Source organism: Camellia sinensis, chromosome 1 (genome assembly GCF_055761805.1).
Source record: "Camellia sinensis isolate YWXY chromosome 1, ASM5576180v1, whole genome shotgun sequence".
Classification (NCBI taxonomy): Eukaryota; Viridiplantae; Streptophyta; class Magnoliopsida; order Ericales; family Theaceae; genus Camellia; species Camellia sinensis.
In genome coordinates, this window is record NC_138961.1 from 245,151,880 (window position 1) to 245,176,203 (window position 24,324).

General features: G+C 32.6%; 1 protein-coding gene across 1 annotated transcript; it reads right to left on the minus strand.

Moving 5' to 3' along the window:
* Window positions 1–6,987: 6,987 nt before the first annotated feature.
* Window positions 6,988–14,513, minus strand: LOC114280282 (ADP-ribosylation factor 1). The gene is made up of 7 exons (XM_028222628.2): window positions 14,356–14,513; window positions 13,471–13,655; window positions 12,231–12,301; window positions 9,508–9,627; window positions 8,868–8,986; window positions 8,482–8,563; window positions 6,988–7,268 (listed from the first exon to the last, which is right to left on the minus strand). The coding sequence occupies exons 2-7, from the start codon at window positions 13,616–13,618 to the stop codon at window positions 7,263–7,265; spliced, it is 546 nt and encodes a 181-aa protein (XP_028078429.2). The 5' UTR covers window positions 13,619–13,655; window positions 14,356–14,513; the 3' UTR covers window positions 6,988–7,262.
* Between the last annotated feature and the right edge of the window lie 9,811 nt (window positions 14,514–24,324).

Consider the following 24,324-nt stretch of genomic DNA (forward strand, 5'->3'; position numbering starts at 1 on the left):
TAACTAATAAATTTTCAATTCAAAGGGTGTATTTGGGAGAAACTTTAAACTTTAATTGAAAATTTATTTCTCGTTAATTTCATGAATGAAAATGATTTTTTTATCACTGGAGTATTTCATTAATTTTTTTTTTCTTTTCTTTTTGTGAGAGACACCATGCCTATTGAATATATATATATATATATATATAATGCTGATTAAAAAAAATGTTGAGCTCAATACACGAGACTGCAACTTACAACAAGGTTTGAGAAAAATAATAGGAATGCCTATTGAGTCATCATGATAATCGTGAATTTTAATTGCCCAAAAAAAAGAGCATATTTTTAAAAACGATAATGTTAAGTATTTGAAACTTATAGAATTGTTCATAATTTAAAATATGTGGATCAAATATGCTAAATTTAAATTTACACTATATATTCAAATTTTTTGTATTTTTACTAAAAAATAATTCTAGGTATCATAAAAATTTAATCAGAATTTTATTACAAAAGTGAGTATAGATTTAAAGTTAATGTATTGTGAGTTATATACAAAATTACTCTTTGTCCACTTGTACGCTCGGGAGTAAAATTATTATTATTTTTTAAATTGAATATGTAGCACAATAATATTCTAAATACGTAAGATTTATGATCTAACATTCTTTTTTCTAAATTTGCCATGTTTTCATTGTAGATAATTATTTTTCTTCTTGAAATTTGTGTTTTTTCCATGAACTTTCCCAAAAGCTTTTCAAGTCATTCTTGAAAATTCTTGGCAAGATTCATTGTCGCTTCTCCAAAGCAAACAATTATTGTACAGAAAATAATATTATATAAATAAAAGTTTTATATAATTTATAATTTTAAAACTATCATGATACATTATTATGTGCAAAAATTCTTTTTATGAATCATTTTATTTGTATAAAGCAAAATCAGAGTGGTAAACAAATTAAAAATAGATTTTTTGACTAATATCTAAACATTTTCTTCTAATTTTTCTAATCCAATAAAAAAATTACCAACTCATTTTTTTGGTACTTTTATGTATTGTACCACAGCAGTGATACATCCCTTAAAAATGAAATTAAACAGAGCTCTATACACTTGGTAATGAAAAAAAATACAAAACAAACAAGACACAAATATTACTATCACTGTTGGGCTCACTCTCATTAAAGCTCATTAGAGTTCTTTTATTAGAGCTCCTAATCATTTTTCATTGTACCATGAGCTGCGTGTACTTTTTTTTTTTTTAAAGGAAACTCTTTGGAGTTTGGTTTGGGTTTTCTAAAAACACTTTTCAAAAAATTTTATTTTCTTATTTTTCGTATTTTTTTTATTTTTACTGATTTTTTTAATATCCTAAGTAATTTTTTTAATTTTTAGACACATCTAACATAAATACACTTAAAAAGTATAATTTTCGTGAAAAAAATCTTTAAAAAGTTCACTAAATACCAAAAATATGAAAATTTAATATATTTTTCGTATTTTTGTATATTTATTAATTTTTTGAAATATTTTTTCACAACATTTAAAAAAATTTTAAAAAAATATTTAAAATTTTAAAAATATTCACTAAAAATAAAAAAATACGAAAAACAAAATATTTAATTTTTAAAAAATTAAATTTAAAAAATTAAAACCAAACACGGTGGTTATTTCAGCAGGTCGTGATCACAGATAACTGGTCACCATGAACTTTGTGTACTTGAAATTGAAGCAGCAAATGTTGACATTGACCCAATAGATCCGCGTAGATTGGAATTGAATTGTGATCCTGAAAGAAAAGGGGTCTCCGGGTAAAAGGGGAAGAAAAAACAATTTAGGTATTTAACCTTAAATAGTATTATTTATTTATATATATTTTTTTGTTGAATTTCTGAGTGGACTTGTGATTAGTGTCTCAAAAATCTTAATAGTAAAACCAGATATTTTGTAGATATTCAATGGTATAATGTTCTTAATGCATATATGATTGCATATGTGAGTTTGACTTGTTCACAGTTCATTGAACAGATTAAATTAGTGTAATCAGAGCCTGTAAATTGATTATAATTCTTATTTTGATAATTTACTATGTTCATTTTACATGTTTTTGCGAGTAAATTATTTATTAAAAAAACAGAACAAATCACATCTAAACAAGTGATTTCATCATGAGTCTTGTTAAGTGTTTGTTAAAAATCAAATAATATTTAAAAAAAAAATAGAATTCAAATACCCATCTTGCAAATTTTCATACACTTTTTACTTATTTTAATATAATTTTTACATATTTTAATATATTTTGCATCATTTTTGTTTTCAAATAAATAAACAGTCTATTTTTAAAATCATACTGGTCATTCATTTTTTAAAACAAATATGATGAAAATTACTTGATTACAATTATCAAATCAATTTATTTATTTATTTATTTTATTTTATTTTTTTACACAAAAAATATAAGATGAATATATTAAATTATTGAAGTTAGTCATTATTTTGTAGTAAGAAACTGGGGTCCACAAAAGAAAGATTAGAATCTGATTTGCAAGATGCTTTTTGATATAGACAAGTGATTAATGAAAGATAAAGTTAAATTAGGTTTAAACAATTGTGATCCACAAAAGGGGTTGAGATAAGGAACAAGAAAGAGGACATAACAACACTTATGTATGAGATCAAGATCTGTGGTTTAGACTTAAAAAACATTAAACAAAATCTCATATTAGAGAGGGAGTTGCTCAAGTGACTAATTCCTAACTTGGGTCCAATTAAACATTGTATCAACCACTCATTATTAGGTGTAAAGCTGTCATCTTTAATATCCCAAATCCCCTCCATTACTGTTCAAACTGGGACACTCACATGCAAAATTTACATTTCAGCAACACACCACTAGCAAAATCAACTTTGTAGCTCTCAATTGATTGTAACTACATGCAATCTCCATCTACTTTACTCTTTCTTTCTTTTTTTTTTTTTTCTTTTTTTGAACTTGTAAAAAAATAGGTGCTTCTTAGAAGTATCATTGCAACCCACTACGGGGATAAACGGAGAATGCACCAACTCCAAGCATAAGAGATAGAGTCATGAGCGAAATAAAACATGGTCAGTTTCACCAAATAAATGGGATGCTAGTTGTGTCCCAAAAATCGAGTCCTACTCACCTATGTGGAAGGCCAACGTCTTTCCACGCCACTACCACCCTTGGTGGTAATCTACTTGTACTTGATTCTTTGTTATTTATTCTCGAAATCGATTCTTAAGCTTCGTTTGGGATGTGAGTTAACTTTTTGACTATTTTAGCCTGAGACTAAAAAGTCTCGTTTGGGATTAACTTTTTTGATTTTTGTGAGAAAAAAATAAAATAATTATGATTTAGATGTAACATTTTGTCTTATTAACTTGTTACTTTATTTTGTCTTTTTGTGACTATTTTAACCTTTTAGTCCCAAAAATCTGAATGTCAAACATGGGCTAGACTTTGTTTGATTATATTACAAGAGCCAATTTGTTGGTTGAAATAATTCATTTCGTCGAAAAAATCTAAGTTCATTTGGTAAATTTATTTTTATCAAAAGGTTACTCACTTTAAAAATTTTAAAAATTAAAAATGTTTCAAATTAACTACCTTTTCAACATAAATTTATTTTTAACTGATAAATTAACTTTTTAACTAATTCTAAAATTCTAAACGAAAACCTTAATTAGATTGTGCAATTTGCACAACCAAATCATCTTTGTTGGGAATAATTCAAGGTTGATTGGTGGAACTATGTTCGGTAAATTGACTAATTGAGAAGTGTTGGAAATTTATAATTTTGATTCTTAAATTTATTTATAATGATATGAGAAACAAGGTAGACTCCACATAATTGAGTTTGTGAAAAATTAAATATTAACATTTAACATGTCACATCAATAAAAATCAAATTGTAAAATTTTTTAACTGAATCTTAAACATTTTTTTGGACTAATTATCACCCTATCCTTAACCCTAACAAGATTAGCTAAGATGGGCTATTTGCTATGGTACCAATGCTACAAATATATATATATATATATATATATATATATATTTTAAAAGACACACGCCAATCATAAAGTAAAAGGGTAAATTGTGCATTGACATCTTGACATTGCTCTTGCTATTTTGCTGCCTAAATTATTTGATTTTTTTATTTTTTGTTGAATTATTAATAATTATGATGGTTGTGTAACGAAAAATGTCACATTCAATAGAAAAAACTTTGATTAGACTAAAATTCGACTCATGTCCAAGTATTCCCTCTATTTCAAAATATTAATTTTTTTTAGAGAATTCATTTTATATATATATATATATATATATAATACAATTATTACATTTAAAAATATTAACTTTTCAAAACTACGCTTTGGTAGTATAATTATTACACTTCAAAAATATTAATTTAATGAATTTAAAAGGACAAAATAAGAAATTCAAATTATTTTAATTCTTAATTTTTAAAAAGTGATTAATATTGTGAAACAATAAAAAATGAAATAAGGGACTAATGTCCACTTCTCTCCCCCCATTTCTCATGCTATTCCCTCTCCCTCTACTGCCCGTCAACACGATTACAAAGCCACCTCCTCCACTCCTTTCTTGACCCTCTTCCACCCCACCCCTTCATGGCCTTGCCTTTCTCACAACCTCTCAACCACCCATTTTTCATTTTACTCTACACTCACCAAGAAATCTTATCTTATTCTCTCTCCATTCCCACCACCACCCCCTCTCACCTCTTAACCATTACCACCCCCTCGCTTCTACCACACCCTTGCCGCCACCCCTTAAAACTAACACCTCCACCTTCAAAGCCCTCGTCACAACCTCTACGACCACAGAGAAAGAGAGAACTCATATCCAAAATAAAAACAAGTATATAAGTATAAATGCTTTCTGACATTCTCTTTCATCAATGTATTAGGATATAATTTAGAACCTAAATTTTAGGTGAAGTCATTCAATACTTTTAAGACAATAGTAACTTTGAGGGCATTGTCTCAATAGTATTAGAAGTCACAAAATTTATAATTTTTGAGACAAAGTTCAAGAAGTAAATGATAATTTTTCAAAATTTCAGGATTAAGGAAAATTGTGAAGGGATGAGATGATTAATGAGCACGAGTATTGAAAGGAACTGCATGAGATTTGAGAGGTACACTCACATCATCTTGTTTTAAGACTGTTTTATGGCATGTCATTGTTGCCTAGCAACACTTGGCATTTTTCTCAAGTCACAGTCATTAATATTTTGTTGTTATTCTTTTCCAATTGTTGAGTTCCTTTTGGATGAAATTTGTTTGTTTTCTTTCTCAAAATAGACTATAATACATTGAAACTAATAAAGGTTAAAGCAGTGATAATTGACGTTTAGTAGCTGGCACATTTGATTGTCCTTCATGTCACTTAATTATTAAATATATATATTATACAAACTAATAGAGTTTATAATTATTTTTATTCATAGATGTAATATATAATAATAAAATTTAAAACATAACCCATTAAGATAATACGATTGAAATAGATCATCTAACTATAAAAAATAAAAAATTATAAAATTTATTAATTTGTATATTATGCACAAGTGATAAATCAGAATGACCTCTAATTGTACTTGCTAGCATTACGTATTGCAACTTGCAACCTTTTGGAATTAAAGCTCAAATAGTAACCACAAATCATTATGTGGCTAACAAATGGTTTAGGTAAGCCTTATTTGGGATCATGAAAACTCAAGAGACAACCACTAACCAAGAATCATAATGAAATTTGTTCAAAGTAGTGAAGTATATGTATGTTACTCAAAAAATCGAATTTAAGATGTCCGAATTTATAGTTTATATCACTACAAACTTCTCTATACGTGTGGGGTTTCTTTTTTCAAACCACATACCATACGGGACAGATTAAGTTGCAACTGATTTTATAGCAACAGTGAGTGCCCCAAAACTGAGGGATGCACAAGAAATTCATCTGTTGCACAAGGTTGTTACTGTGAATGACACTCGCACTTTCATGTCAAATTGGTCTGCTATACAAGAATAGGGCTATTGTATGACTGACATTCCATCACATTCAGGATGCGACTGGAATAACTTTGGGATAATGTTTGATTCAGTTAAATGAAACAGAAAAGAAATTTCTTAATCTTGCTTTGAAATAATCATTATCTTATAATGGTAAATGACACTTCCATTTACAATAACAAAAAGCAATTAAATGAACTAATCGTGAGAATTTGATGAAAATCTTATCATTTTAGCAATTGATGTGCAGTGGTGATATCAGGAACCGTGCTTGATATTAAGCTCCACGTCTTGTTCAAATCCCCCTTAAACAATAAGCACAAGATAGTTACTATCAATCATAGAGAGGTAATTCTCCACATAATGCATAAATGTGAGAAAACATTCACAACATTGTGAACATTTTGGGCCACATTCCCGTTCTGTAAAATTCTTCCTGCGCACCTAGCATAACTGAAAAGAAAATGTTGCAAGATCTAATCATCAGGCAAGAGAATCTACACTCAGCCCACTTTCTTTGTCTGTAAGTTCTGTATGAAGATCTGTGTAACACGTAGACTTGTCATTTTCATACAATTCCTTCTCAGAGCATCCAAATTATTATCAAATTGCTCTAGTAATCCATCGTTGAGGAACCTGCTGAGGATAGTCATTTTCATACAATTCCTTCTCAGAGCATCCAAATTATTATCAAATTGCCCTTGTAATCCATCGTTGAGGAACCTGCTGAGGATAAAATGTGAGAGCATAGGGGATTCTAAAGCATCTTATGACAAGCAAAGCAATACTAACGATTCTCTCGTCCGTACCATTCCATACCCATACAGCTAGGTAGCAGAACTCCACATTTTAGCCATGTTGATGCCCCATACCATTCAATTGAGATTCCTCAAGAAGACCAAGATCCAAACAAAGCATAAAAGTTCCATCCAAAAGCATACAAGCAAAATACGAGAGAATGGTGGCCCATTATCTAAAAGAGATAGCAAGACATTAACAGTATCATTACAGATAAAAGTAATAGCCAAAAGTAGCTGTGATACAACCAAACAATAGTTTCAGAAAGTATATCAAGCCAATCGTCTTGCTACAATAACAATGTCACTTAAGTATTCAAGTGAAAGTATTGTCTCTAGGAATTGCCAAGATGTTACAAAAACCCTAGATATCTAATAACCATGCACCAACAAAAGTCCCAGCAGCACCCAAAATTCTTGACAGCCTTTATGCCTGCAAACATAATATCAACTTATTAAATACAATAATGAAGTGAGGTCAACACCCTTGATCCATCTAATGCTTAGATTTGCAGCTCTATCAAATATTTGCAAATGTAAAAGTATTGAGCAAGCAATCTGTCAACGCCCTTGATCCATCTAATGCTTAGATTTGCAGCTCAATCAAACAGTTGCAAATGTAGAGTATTGAGTAAGCAATCTTTGATTTAAAAAAAAGAAAAAAGAAAACGATGTGTATGATGTTCCAATTTAAGAGAGAAAATTTGTTGAAGGCTGAACGACACTCCAAGATTTGCCGAAGGATACGCCAGAGATACAAGAGACAAAGGGAATCACTGGGAGAAAGATAGAACAGTCTAGCAGAGAAGAAAGAGAGAAAAGAAGAGCTCTATGTACAAGGCTCAAATCTCAATCTGAGATACTGTGTTCTACCTGTGGGGTAATTAAATTATGAAAGCACCGTTGCATAAACAAGGGGTGAGCTTGCAACCATAATTATTGTTTTTCTGGGGAATTTGTTACAGTTTGTCAAAAGTTAGCAAGGCCACTAGGATTATAAATTCTATATATATCTGTTTAAAGAACCCAAAAATTCTTTCAATTTTTTTAAGACCAAGAAAAATATCTCCTGATACAAAGGCCCAGCAAAAAATATTCTTCATTTGACTGAAGGTTCCAATAGTAAATGTCATAGACGCACTAAATTTTGCATACAAAATAAAATATAAAAAGTTTGTAAATATTTAAATATTAAAGAAGCCTCTTATTGAGATTTTGCTTTCCCCACAGTAATGAAGCATGGTATAAAGACCTTGGGTGTGACACTTGGACAGACGTGCGTGGTGGGTCAGGTTCACAAGTCAAACATATAATCCTAACTTCCATGGGGACACAAGGTTGGCAAGCTTCATAATGATGAAGTTTGGGACTTGGGCATATGCAAGGTGTTGCAGACATTCAGTTGAAATGGAACATGTGAACTGTATACTTGTTCATTGAAGGCTGACATGTATAGACCTATATGCTGACAAGCAATGCACACATCATCACATACATGTCTGACATATGCTACGTCGAGTACCTATAACACCTGTCGAGTACCTATAACACCCATCGAGATGCCTCTTAATTTCAAAAGTAATGCAACTGCTGCATCATGTAATTTTCCATTAAGTATTATACAGTAAACAAAAAGATGAACATGCCTTGCTAGCAATGTTGTTAGAAAGCCAATCCAGCCCTTCATAAAGCCCTTCTCCAGAGGTTGCACATGTGCTCTGGATGTACCTGAAACAAACCAACAGGTCAAATCAGCACAAATTCAAGTAACTGTTTAATTTGTTTGAAATTAAAATTATTTTGGAAACCATTTGCGTGCATTTTCAAGAAACATGCCCTTTGCAACAGTAATTATTTAATCAATCTGGTCTAACCATCATTGGAGGTGAAACCCACATTTAAGCGAAGTTCTCAACCATGTCTCCAACTTAACTATTAACCATACTGCTTAAGATATGGCAATGCTTCTCCCAAACATTGTGGAGTTGAGATTAGTTTATACACCAGTGCTATAAACAAATCAAAAATTTACCAGTGGCGTTGTCGGAGAGAATGAAGACCAAGCTTGTCGGTTATTTCTGCAGCATTCATTGCATTAGGAAGATCTTGTTTGTTAGCAAACACAAGCAAAACAGCATCTCTCAACTCATCCTGCAATCAGAATAACACACAATTCAAAATGAAACAACCAAAAAAATCTGAGTTACTGATCCCTTCTCCTGCACAACCAAGATAACAAAAATTAACTGTGTAAAAGCTAGACATAATTTTCAGCTTACAGGGACCTGCATAACTAAAAAATTCGGCAGGACAAACAACAAAGACAATGGCATATACTATCCATAAATCAACCCTTCAGAATCAAACAAATCACTGATCAACGAATATAAAATTACAATAAGAGAAAACAAATTCTAAGACTAATATTTAATATAATAGTTCTCCCAGTGCAAATCTCATGGAAGGGGACTAAACATATAACCAGGAAAGTATGATCTACAGAGGAAAATGACCATGCAACAAATAATATGGAACGCACTAAAAGAATTAGATGTCATAGATGCCAAATGGCACCAGCTACCAATCAATTGTGCAGATCAGCAAAATGTCATTTACAAAACCATCCATTCCAATATAACTGAATGTAATACAACACAATAATCAAAGGCTACCTCATTCAACATCCTATGCAATTCATCCCTAGCCTCAACAACTCTATCCCTGTCATTGCTATCCACCACAAATATAAGTCCCTGTGTATTCTGGAAGTAATGCCTCCACAATGGACGGATCTATATCAAAACAAAACCACATTGGTCAAGCATTATAAGAGCACAATCATGAAAAGAAGAAAGTCATCACAACATGATAAAACCAAAATTACAGCTCCAAACCGATTGTTACATCCATAAAATAAATTATAAGAAATACCAGAACAAAAAGATCTCTTGATTGATGATTAGAATAAGATACTAAAATGCCATACATGTAGGGCTACGCTATATAATATACGTAAGTGACCAGTTGAACAATAAGAAAACCAACCAGTATTTACTTCAAAAAATATATATATTTAAAAAGCCAGTTACAGTGTATATACCAACGCTGTTAACATAATACTCCTATTTGGTTCCTTCGCTGATCGCATATTATGCATTAGAGGCTAAAAATAATATTCTAAGATTAAGTATCCGATGACTTGTTGGTCTAGTGTATTGGATGACATTTAAAATCTCGGCTTTAAGAGGCTAAGGGCTCAAAACTTGAGTAATGTAATTTACAGGGAGAACCATATATTGAATTTACATTCATGGCCAAGGGCCCAGATCTTGCAAATTTGCTCTCGTTCATAGTTCTAAATCGCGGTATCGGGTAACGCAACGGTATCGATCGCGGAGTATCGGTATCGGGAGTATCGGCCGGTACGTATCGGGTATCGGGCGTCGCGGCTGTGAAATTTCAAAAATCTTTAGCAATCCCTTTAAAACTCAATTTTATGTATTTTTTTGACTCTTTTAGCCTTAATTTATCATATTTTAATCAAAATTTTGATATGTAGAGGCACTTTTGACTCATTTTCAACTAAATAATATGTATTTATTTTAGTCTCAAGCTTTTATTTGGCATATATGTTAAATTTTAATATAAAATTGATGTGGAAATATTTTTTTACTTTTTTTCAACAATGAAATACTTTCACATGCACAACAAATTAATAAGAGAAAGAGGGACATGAAAATAAATCATTCACTTTAGTCATAATCGCATACAAACAATCTATTACAAATCAACAAAAAAAATTTTATTTATTTTAATGCACTTTCAATCAATAATCAGGGTGACTTTAGTCTCATCCCCCATCAAGCAAACAAAAGCTCTTAAATTTTTTTGATTTGTATTATTAATATTTTATTATATATAGTTTGGTAATTTAAAAAAATCAAGGATCCCATCAAATAAAAAAAAAATATTCAACACAATAATAATACTATCTAGAGACACTATCTAGATACACTTAAAAAGTAAAATATTTGTGAATATTTTTTTATAAAAAAATTACTAATTTTTCACAAATATGTTATTTTTTAGGTACTAATACACTACTAACCTCCACCTCTCATCATAATGTTAGATAAATGATTAGATCGGAAAAATATGATTCAGAATTTGGTGCACATAATGTTGGACTCTGCAAAGAAACTAATCACCACATGGGAGACTGAAATAGAAAAACAAAGTGGGACAGGTGTAGAGCTTTGCTTCAATATACATAAATGCTCCTAATATATATATATATATATATATTTGAAGAATTATAAATATATATTAAAATATATCTCATTGCCATCCCATACCATAATATAAATAAAAAAAATAACCACAGAAAAAAGAAAAAAAAAACAAATTATAAACAAACCAAACACAACTTACCAAACAAAACCATTCCATACCATAATATAAATAAAAAAATAACTACAGAAAAAAGAAAAAAGAAGAAAGAAGAAAAAAAAAAAAAACATATTATACACAAACCGAATATGTTTTCGGAGCTGATGTTGTTAGAGATGAATCATGCTCTATTTGTGTTTTTCTCTCATTCCCCTTATCATGATTCGTTTCTTCGGAGCATATTATAAATGAATACAAAAGAATAAAGAAGAAAGAAAAAACCAGAGCATGAAACAAATACAAACAGAGAGAAAAACCTTCAACAAAAAACAAAGCATGAAACGAATCGGACACTATATCGCTCACGTATCGGATTCAAGCCGATACGTGTCGAGAATCGGCCGCTACGGACGCGAAATTCATTCTCACCGGTATACCGGTGAGTATCCGACTCGGCACTCCCATTTTCCGTTACGAACCGGCCGGTACGGAACGTACCGGCCGATATTTAGAACCTTGCTCTCGTTAGACACCTATTTTACACTTTTTTTTAAATGCTTTCAAAGCATTTCATAATACTACCACTAGTGCCAGGTGAAAGCCAAATTGCTTTGCTAGGCACTCATTTTGCATCACAAAAATGCTTTTACAAGATTAACAAAAAACACAATTATTTTACCAAATGAAGGAAAACCCTATCTTTCCCAAATAATTCTAATAAATTCAATTTTTTTTCAAAAAAACAAAAAAGATGATGACACAACATTCTCAAAACTATGATTTTTCATTTTGAAAACTCAAAGTAATTCATATATAATGAGACTCAACTATAATATTCACAATTTTTCAATGTCAGAAAATTTACAACCAAGTTACCATTGTAATTATCTTGGTGCACTAACCTAGGTTCAAACCAAAAACTGCATAAAAAGAACGAGATGTCCAGAACTTCAAAATTGGTGACAATGTCACTCAATAAACACTTGAACCTAAAAAATATGCATACCTTATCCTGACCACCAACATCCCAAACTGTGAAGCTAATATTCTTGTACTCCACTGTCTCAACGTTGAATCCTACAAGAAACAAGACTCTTTTAAAGTCACAATGAAAGATGAGAAAAAAATAATGGCACCTTCGTTAACCAGATGTTAACTACTAAAAAAATTCAATAATGAGCAATGATGAACTACTTCCACTAAACAACCATGTTTACCAATTTCATTACATGAATCTTTCAGTGTTACATAGATTTTTTACAACTAGAACCATTTAAGTATTTCAATGAAACTATAAAATTATAACCACTTTCATCAATTAGATCTTTTGTTATACAGATTCATGAATACCTAGGATCATCAAAACCAAGTTTATTTCCCTAGAAGTAAAGGATTACACAACACATTGTCTTCACATTATTTATCTAAAAACATCAAAATCCAACATGAAGCCATTCTTCAAATTCACTCCTCAGTCCTCACTGTTGCCAACATTGCTCTCTGTCATATATGCTCGAATAATAATCTCACTATCTCTCATCTTGTCTACAATCACATTTGAACCAACATATTGAATACAGAGATTGACAATTCTAGTGTAACCAATAGATCTCTAATATCAAACATAACTAACAAAACTTACTTCATATTGCACTAGCACAGTAGCAGCACTCAAGTGTCAGTACTATAATTTTAGTCTTTTAGACAAGTGTCAATCAGCACAATGTCTGATCAAATATGCTAGTACTTCATTATTCCTTCCTCCCATTTAATCAACATTCTATAAGAACAAATTTTGTTGTATTCCCTACCTTCTATTTATTGTATACAGTTGTTCCTTGTCTTTTTATGATATCAGTATAAATAGCCACTACATTTAATTTTCAATAATATGCACACAGCAAGTACATTTAAAAACAAATTTCATTATTTCCTATTTCATTATATCTTAAAAACTAAAAATATGAATCAAATGAGCAAACCTAACCCATGCTTGATTTAGTGCTACAGAAAGACTGAAAATACCAGCTTTCATGGAGAAAGTATTATATGTTATTCAAAGCAGTAGATATATCCAAAAACTTGACATAATACACCAGCCAGCATGAGACTGGCTACAATTATGAGCTGGACAATTTATGATTAGACGTAACGGCCATCAAGAAATTGGTATTGATAGGCACCAAATGAATGGAAAACAAACTTAAAGAAACTGTTATACATTAATGTTGAGGATCAAGCCTCACCGATGGTAGGGATTGTCGTGACAATTTCTCCAAGCTTGAGTTTGTAAAGTATGGTAGTCTTACCAGCAGCATCAAGACCTACCATAAGAATGCGCATCTCTTTCTTGGCAAAAAGCCTGCTGAACAGCTTCGTGAAGGTCAGCCCCATCTCTGCTTCACTCCAGCTATTGGCTTATCACTTGGCGCTGACATATTGAAGTTCAGGGCGAAAAAAACAGCTAATCAATACAATATACAAATATAAACATTGGCACTCTTAACACCAAATAATTTAACAGATCAGAACGGCCCGCAACAGCCACCATCATCACCATCATTGTTGCGGTAAAATAGGAGAAATTGGGTCAATAGAACAGCTATAGTTTGGTGTAAGCGTCAACAGGTACATGATCAGAACAAAATCTATCTAAAAACTATGAACACATCTACATCCAAAAAACTAAAGGGTTGATTGAATCGGAATACTAGGGCTTAATCATCGAGAGTAGGCAATTCAAACATCAAACCCTAAAACAAACATCCAATCCCATTTACGGAGCTTATTAACCTTCAAATATCATTAAAACCGTTACCCTGAAAATTCAATTCAATTCAAAAATAGTGTTCATCAGATCTATTCGGATTCAATCCAAACCCTGGTATTTCATTCACCACCGAAATCAAGTGAAAATCAGATCGAACCAGGTAAGGATCCAAAACGGCGAATCTGAATATGAGACTAAGAACTATTATTGAATCAATATGCGTATCTATGTATCCATACAGGGATCGAATTGAATTATATGCCATAGATCGTACCTGTTGAGTCGACTGAGATCTACAATATATTCACATATACAAATCAAACATCTAAACAATATATGGGTTTGGATCGAAGTGACTCACCGCTCGAAAGTTCCACAGAAAGTCGAATGAAATAAGAGTGCAAACAGAGAGAGATCGAGATGCGATTTTGGGGGCGATGTGAATCACTACTCTCTCTCTCTCTCTCTCTCTTAAATGACCCGGATTATAAAAATGCATTTTTATTTAAATGAAATTACACTGTTACCGCTATATTTCTTTGAAATTACATTATTAGTATTCCCATTATTCTTTGTAATATCATTCAGCTTGTTTGGTTTTGGTTTTCATAATATACTTTTTCTAAAAATTTAATTTTTTTATTTTCTATATATTTTATATTTTCAATGAATTTTTTAATATTTTTAGTAATTTTTAAAAAAAATTTAGACACATCTAACATAAATATACTTAAAAAGTATAATATTTGTAAAAAAAAATTCTTCAAAAAATTCACTAAATACTAAAAGTGCAAAAAAAAAAATCAATGTATTTTTCATATTTTTGTATATTTATTAATTTTTTAAAATATTTTTCACAAATATTTTATTATTTAGATATATTCTCGTTTGGGAACAAGTTATTTTAGTAACTTTTTAATTTTTTACGAAAATATGTACAAAAAAATAGAGAGAATGATGTGACAAATTATAGTAACTTTTTGAATTTTTAGCTAAAATAGCTACTCCCTAAACGTGGCCTAAGGATTCGTTTGGGAAGTGGATTGGTTTTCTAATTTTTTGGCATTTTAGTTATTTTAGCCTAGAGTTAAAAAGCCTCGTTTGAGAAGGACTTTTTGACTTTTTTTGATTTTTTATGAGAGAAATAATGTAATGATTATAAGTTAGATGTGATATTTTGTTTTATTATTGGGTTAAAAAGCCTATTTTGTCTTTTTGTAGCTAAAATAGCCCCAAACTCAACCCGACCCTTCTTTCAAATGAAACCTAAGTAAGGTGCATCTAAAAAAGTAAAAAAAATTACTTAAAATTTAAAAAATATTCGCTAAAAAAAAACTCAATTTTTAAAAAATTAAATTCAGAAAACTAAAATTAAAACTAAACACGCCCCATACTTTAAAAAATAATAATTGCAAGAGTTAGGTCTATTATCCCTTATTAGACCATCAATTAATCGGGTGATTATTTAGTAATCTGAAAATATAGTCACCATAATAATGATGGAAAATGTAAAATATTAATTATTTGTATTGAATAATTAAGAAATATACAAAGTATAATGAATGATAATTTGTAAGAAAATATGACATACAATATTTTGTAACTATTGTATAATTTTGTGAATTAACCAAACATAAATTGATGGGAAATCATAAATAAGACGTGAAGTATATAATTTTGTGAATTAACCAAACATAAACTGATGGGAAATCATAAATGAGACGTGAAGTATCAAAATTACCATTACCTACATGTTATCTCTTGAGGCAGGTATTGCCTTTATTTTATTTGTTATCGTTTCTCTTTCATAGTGCCGTTTTGGGAACCTTGAAAAAACGTAGCGTTCTCAGCCAAGGGCAAAAACGCTGGAGTGTTGAAAAAAGCTGAATCCACCATTTGGGAAGAGCTAGAAACGCAACTCGGTCATTTACCAAACTACTTTTATCTCACAAATTAGGGCCTAGGGCAAAACGAGGCCACATTTGCCTCATTCAGAGTCTGGTTACGATAGCAAAATCCTCCTTCAAGCGGCGCCGTGTAACTCTCTCGAACAATCGACGACCTTGCAGTCCCCCGCCGAAGCTGCCGCCAGATTCGTTGTCCATGTCCTCGCCTTCGCCGGATTTGCACCATCAGGTATGTCGAAAACCATCTTACATTTACTATCTTCTCGCAAGTAGTGACGGACCCAAAACCATGGCAGCAGTTGTTCTTGATCTTGTGGACGACCTGCACTTGTGATTTTGGATGTAAAAAAATGATTGTATATCCGATCTGAAACACCAAGGTGTTCTGTACTTAGAACACCTGCAGATTAGATCAATGACAAATTGATCTAAGAATTCTAATGCATCCCATTAACTGAAGTGTAATGTATATATATATATATATATGTATATATGTAATATATACGGTGAAGTGGACTTGTTGTGTTAAACAAGCACTTTTTCATGGATTAGACACCATACTCTGTTGCTTCATATGACTTTTATGATACTGTTGGGAAGACCTTCTGATCATGCAATTGTTTGTATAGTTTTGAAATTGGGCTAGAAGAGTTTGTTTATAGTCATTTAATTAATTAATTTCAGTGACTGTACTACCATTGTGTTGATACAACAAAATGATATGGGGTCAGTTGTGTTCTTTTTAAGCATTGTGCCCTGGTGGCTTGCATGAATCTGATATGTAGTGTCAATTTACATTGTGTAACAATTGTTAAATAATAAATGGTGTAAAATAATATTTTAAAATCATCAAATAATCATTCCAATCTTGAAATCAAGTAATGTCCTAACAAAATTAGATTAAAGTTATTTAGTCTGTTCGGGCAATTAGAAATTTTAAATTTTAAATTTTGTTTTAAATTTTAATAATTCTATACAAGTTTTTAAGATTTAAAAAAAAAATTATAAACAAATTTTTATATAAATTATACCAAATAAGACCATCATTAAACCATAATTTTCTTTTTGTATGCTTGCACAATTTAATGTATGTTATACCAAATAAGACCATCAATAACAGGGCCTTCATTTACCGACTGTCAAGACAGAACTGATATGAAAAGGCTAAATTCCAAGACACATCCAAGCACACCATAGGGAAGATATCCAAGTGATTCTATATCCACCATCTTTGTGGTGTCTTAATAATTTGAAATCCCAGTAGAGAATTTCTGGTGGCTGTTCGGATGAATTTGCCATCACTACAGGGGTTAGTTTAGTAAGAGGTTTCACTGTTTTTCTGGTGGCTGTTGGGATGAATTTTATAGTTCTCTTTTTGGTAACTGAAATTGAAAGTTAACTTGTGCTTTTCTAGTTCTTATGATCAACAAAGTGCATTTAGGTCTAGAGTTTTTCTAACATTGATAATTCAAATAGAAGCTAAACATAATAAGGGGAGAAGAACATAGAGAATAGAAAGAAATCCCTTTCCCATTAGTTCATTACCTAACCATTGTGCCTTTCTTTTTCAATGATCTTCTGGAGGTTCCATGATCTATCACAATTTCGCACACTAACACACACACACACACACACAAAAAGAGTTGTCGCATGCATTTAGCTGAATATCATGAGATTTGCCATAGAAGGTCATACAACACTCACGTAGAATTTACAGTTAATTCGACATGTAGTTCAATAAATAATTTCTATATAAAAGAATTTTGTAAGTCATTTCTTACTATATCTTTTACATAAAATCATTACATTTTTGCACGTATTTGTTTGGTTGCCTTGAATGTAAGGGGTTATTTTTGGAATTTTATACTTGGCTATATTAACTGCTAACTGCTAATTAGTTTAGTAACATTCTCTCAATATATTTAGGGACCATTAACCGGGAACAGTTGAGCAAGTAGATTTTTGGAGCATTTGTCGTCCCTATTCATAACCATAGCAAATGAGTCACCTAAAGCATAATGCAAGCACATTGTCAGTAAAAACAAATCAAATGGAGTGAAAATGTAGACAACAAAACGGCTAGAGTCCCGATACACCACTAAACTAGCATGTTCAAGTATTAACCTAAATTCAAAATAAACTTGTTTCAGTTTCTATCTTTCATTCCGCACAGTAGATTATATTAGTTCAATTTATAACATGAACAAAAAAATCAAAGGAGTATACAGATGGCGCCCTCTACGTCAAGTGCCACTTCATCATGGCCACCGAGGATGTGTGATTGTGGGTTTGGACATTGCGTTGTAAAGATATCAAGATTCGCCAAAAACCCTGGTCGTGCGTTCTACGTTTGCCCTAGAACTACGGTGCGTTTGTGTTGCCACTCTCTTATGGACTTAGGCTTCGTTTGGGAACCCTCCATTTTAGCTAAAAAGTCAAAAAGTTACTAAGCCAAAAAGCCAACAACCCATACCAAAAAGTCAAAAATTCTCTTTTCTCTCTACTTTTTGCACATCTTTTCGTAAAAAGCCAAAAAGTCATCCCAAACATACTAGTTTTTTTAGCTCATATTTTAGCCAAATAGCTAAAAAGTTACTAAATTAGCCTGTTCCCAAACGAGGCCTTAGTCGTGTCGTCGTTCATTTGTGGTTGTGTCGTATAGTATGCATGCTAACTATTTACTGTAATTTTGTCCAGCAGAGATGTACGTCGTGGGTTGGTTGGTATGACGAGTTTCACAGCACCAGTTTGCGTACTGACTAGTCAGATAATGATGTCAATCAGGGGCTACGAGCAGACGTTGCGCGCATAGATCAGAGCCTACGTATGCTTAGGACCGTTGTCGATTTTTTGTGCGTCGTTGTTTTGGTGTTGTTGTTTCGGATATGATGTATTGTCATGGATATTGTTACGTAGTTACTTTTTGTATGACATATGTACTTTGCTGTCAGTTTGATGTTTTGGTCCTGTTACATAAGATTTCCCCAACGTGTAGTACAAACGGACTTTGTCTTTCGGAAAGTGTTGTACTGTTTGTTGTTATTACTGTAGTAGTTGTGTTTACACTTTTATTTCACTTTTGGCCATGCAAACAATATGTACTGTACTTCATTTCTTTTGATATTGCATTGTAAATGTTACAAGCAGGACAACACTACTCATGGCAACAAACCGATCATCACCCCGTACCCCTTCAAAGTCTCAAGGTAACGCAGTCACAGCAACCCAACCCCAGCCAGTCCACAAATGCCAATTCGACAGTGACAATACAAAGCTGTTTCTTCAACTCATCATTGCTGAAATGGAAGGTGGTAATCGACAACCGTGCAGATTGTCCATGGCAGGGTATAAGAACGTAGCAAACAAATTTCTATAAAAAATCAGCCTACTACATTCAGCCAAACAAATGAAAAACAAGTTTGACAACTTGAAGAAAGATTCGGTCGCCTGGAAAAAGTTGGAGAATGCTAGCCACAACTTGACAGGACTTGGGTATGACCATGAGACAGGCTTGTTCACTGCACCTGACCATTAGTGGGCCAAAATGCAAGCGATATGTTTTCACAAAACTTTTATGTTCCCTAGTACTGTTGTACTAGTATCGCTGATTTTAGTTGCCATATTTTGTTCACATAACTATTTTCAACAAATCAAAGCACTTGTTGAACATATTACTTTAACATATGTTAGGCAACCCACAACGTGCGATGTGTACACTTAATTCAAGAGTTACATTTATTGTTTTGTAATTGCATTTCAAGCTGTACTAACATATGTGTTTTCTCCTTCACAGATGAACAACCGATGTGCTAAATTCAAGAGTAAGCCTCTAGAGCATGTGGATCTCATAGAGCGGGTGTACTCTGGCTCAGCAGTGACTGGAAAACATGTATGGACTCCAACAGAAGTGCGCGATGCTGCTGCTACTGCGACCAATGCCATGGACATGGATAGCAGGATGTGACCTCTCAGTGCAGGCACACCACCACAGCTGGACCATGACACTGTTGGGGAGAACGTGGTTGATAGTAGCCTCTTTGAGGATGTTCCCCCCCAATCAGCCGTGAATGGATCAGCCAATCCAAAATGGCGCAAGTGGGCAGCGCCTGGTACTGTTGCTAGTAGCATGGATAATCTCGTGGAAGTAGTGAGCAAACAAAGCAGGGAGCTGAAAATCACGCAATACGTTGTCACGGGTAAAGGTAACAACACAGTGGGGGACTGTCTTGCACAGCTTATGAGTACGCCTGGATTAGAGCCCAGCGGTAAGTTGTTTTCATTCGTATGCAGCATAATGGATTCACCCGATAATCGGGACATCATCATGGCCCTCCCCCAGAATTACATTGTCAACTGGTTGACAGAGAAGCGTGCCTGCACGCCGGTTAATGTTGGCAGGGATCGTGAAGGGAGGACACGGCTGTTCGGGAGTAGTGGTACTGTTGAGTTGGACTAGGCCTTTGTGGTTGGATTGTCATTTTACTATTTGGTTATCATGAGATTGTAGTATATTATGTGTGTTTGTATTTTTTTTTTTTTTTTTGGGATGGTGAAGTCTCGAGACAGTTTGCATTTCTTTTATTTTGGTGTGGACGTGTATGTATGATTCTGTAGGATTTTGCAACCGATATGCGAGTATACACGCCGCAAGGTGGCACTGTTGTGTCATATGCTTGTTATGTTATGCACAACTTTTGGCCAGGGGATGTACATGCAACTCTTTGCAGGCTCTTTTTGGTTTGTTGTGTTATTATTTATTTTATTTGCTCCTTGTCACATGCAGATGGTGAGTTGTGGGGCAGACATTAGTGTGCTGGGAAAAACAAGAGGGCAACATTCGTATAGTGTATTTGGATTGAATTTGTTAAATCTATTTTATAATTGACAAAATGAAAATTGGTCTTACAAAAGCAAACACTAATTTGCTACAAAATTAAAAAGTAGATAATGTAGTCCCCAGGAAGGTTAAAAAAACATTGAAAATGATGAGTTTTTTGAACTATGTTGAAATTAATTTTTGTGACGAAAAAAAAGAAGAAAAAAAGGATGCAAAGTAGTTACATTTCTTTAATTGACTTATTTATTATTTATTTATTTATTTTATTGTGTACACTTATTTATTCAAATTATTTAATATAGGCAGCAAAGTACTTACATTTCAATAAATAAAAAAATTATTTATTTATTAGGTTATTTTTGGAATTTATTTAATGCAAAAACATTTCTGTGTTTCATTATCTTAGTTATTTACATTTCTTTATGTACATTATTTCATTCCAAAACAATTCACATCAAATATTGAAAAAGTTGATATGGCATACGTCAATCAGAAACACATGAAAGTTAGATGCTTATACGCAAGCATGCAAACTACAAATTGTACAAACCTGGAAATGTAGTAGCATTCACATGGTAGTGTGATGGTGTACTAGGCTTTGGACAATCACATGCCCACAGTAATAAAAAGTAAATAGTAGTTGAATATGCTTCTGTAGGAGTGTTATATATCATGGAGTTGTGCAACTCATTCGGCAATTAAGCACTACAGCTGGTAGTTCTTATTTCATATAATTTGCAACGTCTATGGATGCACAAGAGGGTACTAGTTCGGGAGTCGTACGCAATGGCCAAATAAATGCCTGGATACGAGAGATGATCAGAGAAATGGAGTCGACGACATCAATGATTTGGGTGGAAATTGCTCGCGTTGCCAACAAGTACGCGTATGTTGACAGAACTCCGTTTCACACATCCGCATTGACTGGTAGCATGTGGATGCAGGAGATGCTTCGAGGAAGAAATGAAGCATTTCAACGAAATTTTCGGATGTCATAAGATGTGTTCTTGATGTTGTGCAAGACATTAGTTGAGGATTGCGGCCTCCCAATACCACAACGTCCCCATGGTGTAGACGTAGTTCAGAGTGTCGGCATGTTCATATTCATGTTACGGGGCTTCACGAGTTAGGACATAGAAGACCGTTTTCAAACACTCGGGGGAAACAGTCTGGCGTCATGTAATGCAAGTTCTTAAAGCGACAAAGTTGTTCACGAGAGCACAATGCCGACCGACAAGGTCACAACACAGTAGACATTCGTACTTGGAGTCCTGACGGAAATATTTCCCATTCAAAGTTAGGGTATTTATTTTTTGCACATTTAATTATGAATAGTAGCCACTTTCACAAAGTAAGGCAAACTTTTTTTAGGTAATAGCATTTCTCGTTCACATGATGATGTGTGATTCTGCAGGACTGTATTGGCGTGCTTGACAGCACACATGTGGAGGCACATCTCCCACCTCAAGAGACACCGCCATATTTTGGCCGTAAAGGACGACACACGCAAAACATACTTGCAGTGTGTGATTTCGATTTGTGTTTTACTTTTATATCTTGCGGATGGGAGGGTAGTATGCATGACAGCAGAGTTTTTAACGAAGTAACATAAGACCCAGCCAAACAATTCCCAATGCCAAAGGAAGGTAGGATGAAGGACCCATCTTTTTTTGTTTGTATTAGTTGTATGCATTTGATATTTGTAATCGACCACCGTACTAATGCGAAATTATCGACATACAACTAGGAAAATATTACCTTGTTGATGCGGGATACAAGAACCAAAAAGGGTTTTTGGCGCCGTTTAAGGGATGCCGCTACCACCAGGAACAGTTTCGCGCAACTGGATGGCCAATTAATGCAAACGAAATTTTCAACACGGTGCACTCCTCCTTACGCAGTGCAATTGAACGTACGTTCGGCGTATGGAAAACGCGATGGGGATTCTTACATAACATGCCGCGATATGATTTCGGGAAAGTGCAGGTGCCATTAGTTGGGACTTCAATGGCAATACATAATTTTATACGCTGCAACTCGAGCGACGATGAATCATTCAACAAGGTTACGAATGCAGAGAATTTTACATTCAACGACATGCCAAATGTTGACGGTCTTGGTGACGATGATAATGGTAAACCAGAGGGCGACAATGACGTACATACGAACGAAGTGAGGAAATCAATACGGAATGAATTAGTGCGACATCGGCGTCAACTTGGGTTGTAAATCCTGTTCGGTCTGTACGAGGTGATGGCAAATTCAATGAATGTGTGAAACTGTTAAAAGTGTCAAAAAAAAATGTACGGTTCTGTTGGTAAGTTACAAGTTCTGGAGGGCGTTTACCAGATTGTAATGTGGAAATTAATTAATGTAAGAGCGCAATTTATTGGGAAAAATTAAGAAAATAAATATGCCATTCAATTATAATAATAAAAATAATTAACAAAAATGTCATAATAATTTTGAAAAAATTTGCCACGGGTATTTTGGTCATTTGCAATAATTGTTTGGATAATTTGGTAATTGTTTGTATAAAAAAAATAATACATTTACTAATAAACTTGTAATACTAAAAAAATAAATTCATAAAAAAGATAATAATAAATTTGTAATAATAAAAAGTATTTGGTAAAATTTGAAAATTGCCGTACTAATAAAAAAAATTAAAATTTGTTGGAACATCATTGTAAATGTTACAACAAAACAGTGTTGATGTACTAAAGGGTAGAATCGTAATTTTCATTAAAAGGTAAGGGTATTTTCGTCATTTTACAGTGATGTGACACATTTAAAAAATATTAAACAAAAAATCAAAAAGGTCAATTTTTTTACCAACTTCTCAAATCCCCTCCAAAAAAGCCAAAAAGCTTGATAAAAAGCTAAAAGTCAACTTTTTACCAACTTTTCAAAACACTCTATAATAGCTGTAATAACAAGACATTGCATTACAAAAAAGAGAATAAAAAGGTACCCAACAAAAAAGAAAAATAGAAGTGATTGAAACTACTAAAAAACACATTATTAAAAACTCTAATGAGCTGAAAAACGAGTAAAAAAAAAAAAAAAAATCACATCAAGGATGAGCCATCTCATTAGTGTTCCCAAGCATTAATCAAAGAAAAAACATCATAGTTATGATGCTATGCCTTCGTTTGACAACTTGGATTAGGTTGGATTTAGAACTATTTTAATCATAAAAAAATAAAATAAATTTTTTAATTTAATAAGACAAAATATCACATTTAACCCATAATCATTATATTATTTCTCTCACAAAAAATCAAAAAAGTCAAAAAACCTATTACAAACAAAAAAATTTATGCCGAAGTTAAAATAACTAAAAAATCAAAACATCAACCCACTTCCCAAATCAACTCCATATATAGGAATAAAATTTAAGGTATACCCAATTCTAATGCACATAGTTGCCATATCACAATTACTATCATAATGACAACGTGCAACCATTTCTTTCAATTTCCGATTCTTGCCCCTCCCTCATCTCATATCCTTTACAGTTTGAATCACTTTTTCCTCACTTGTATTTTTTTTTTCCCTCAAAATTATCATAAACCAAAATTCA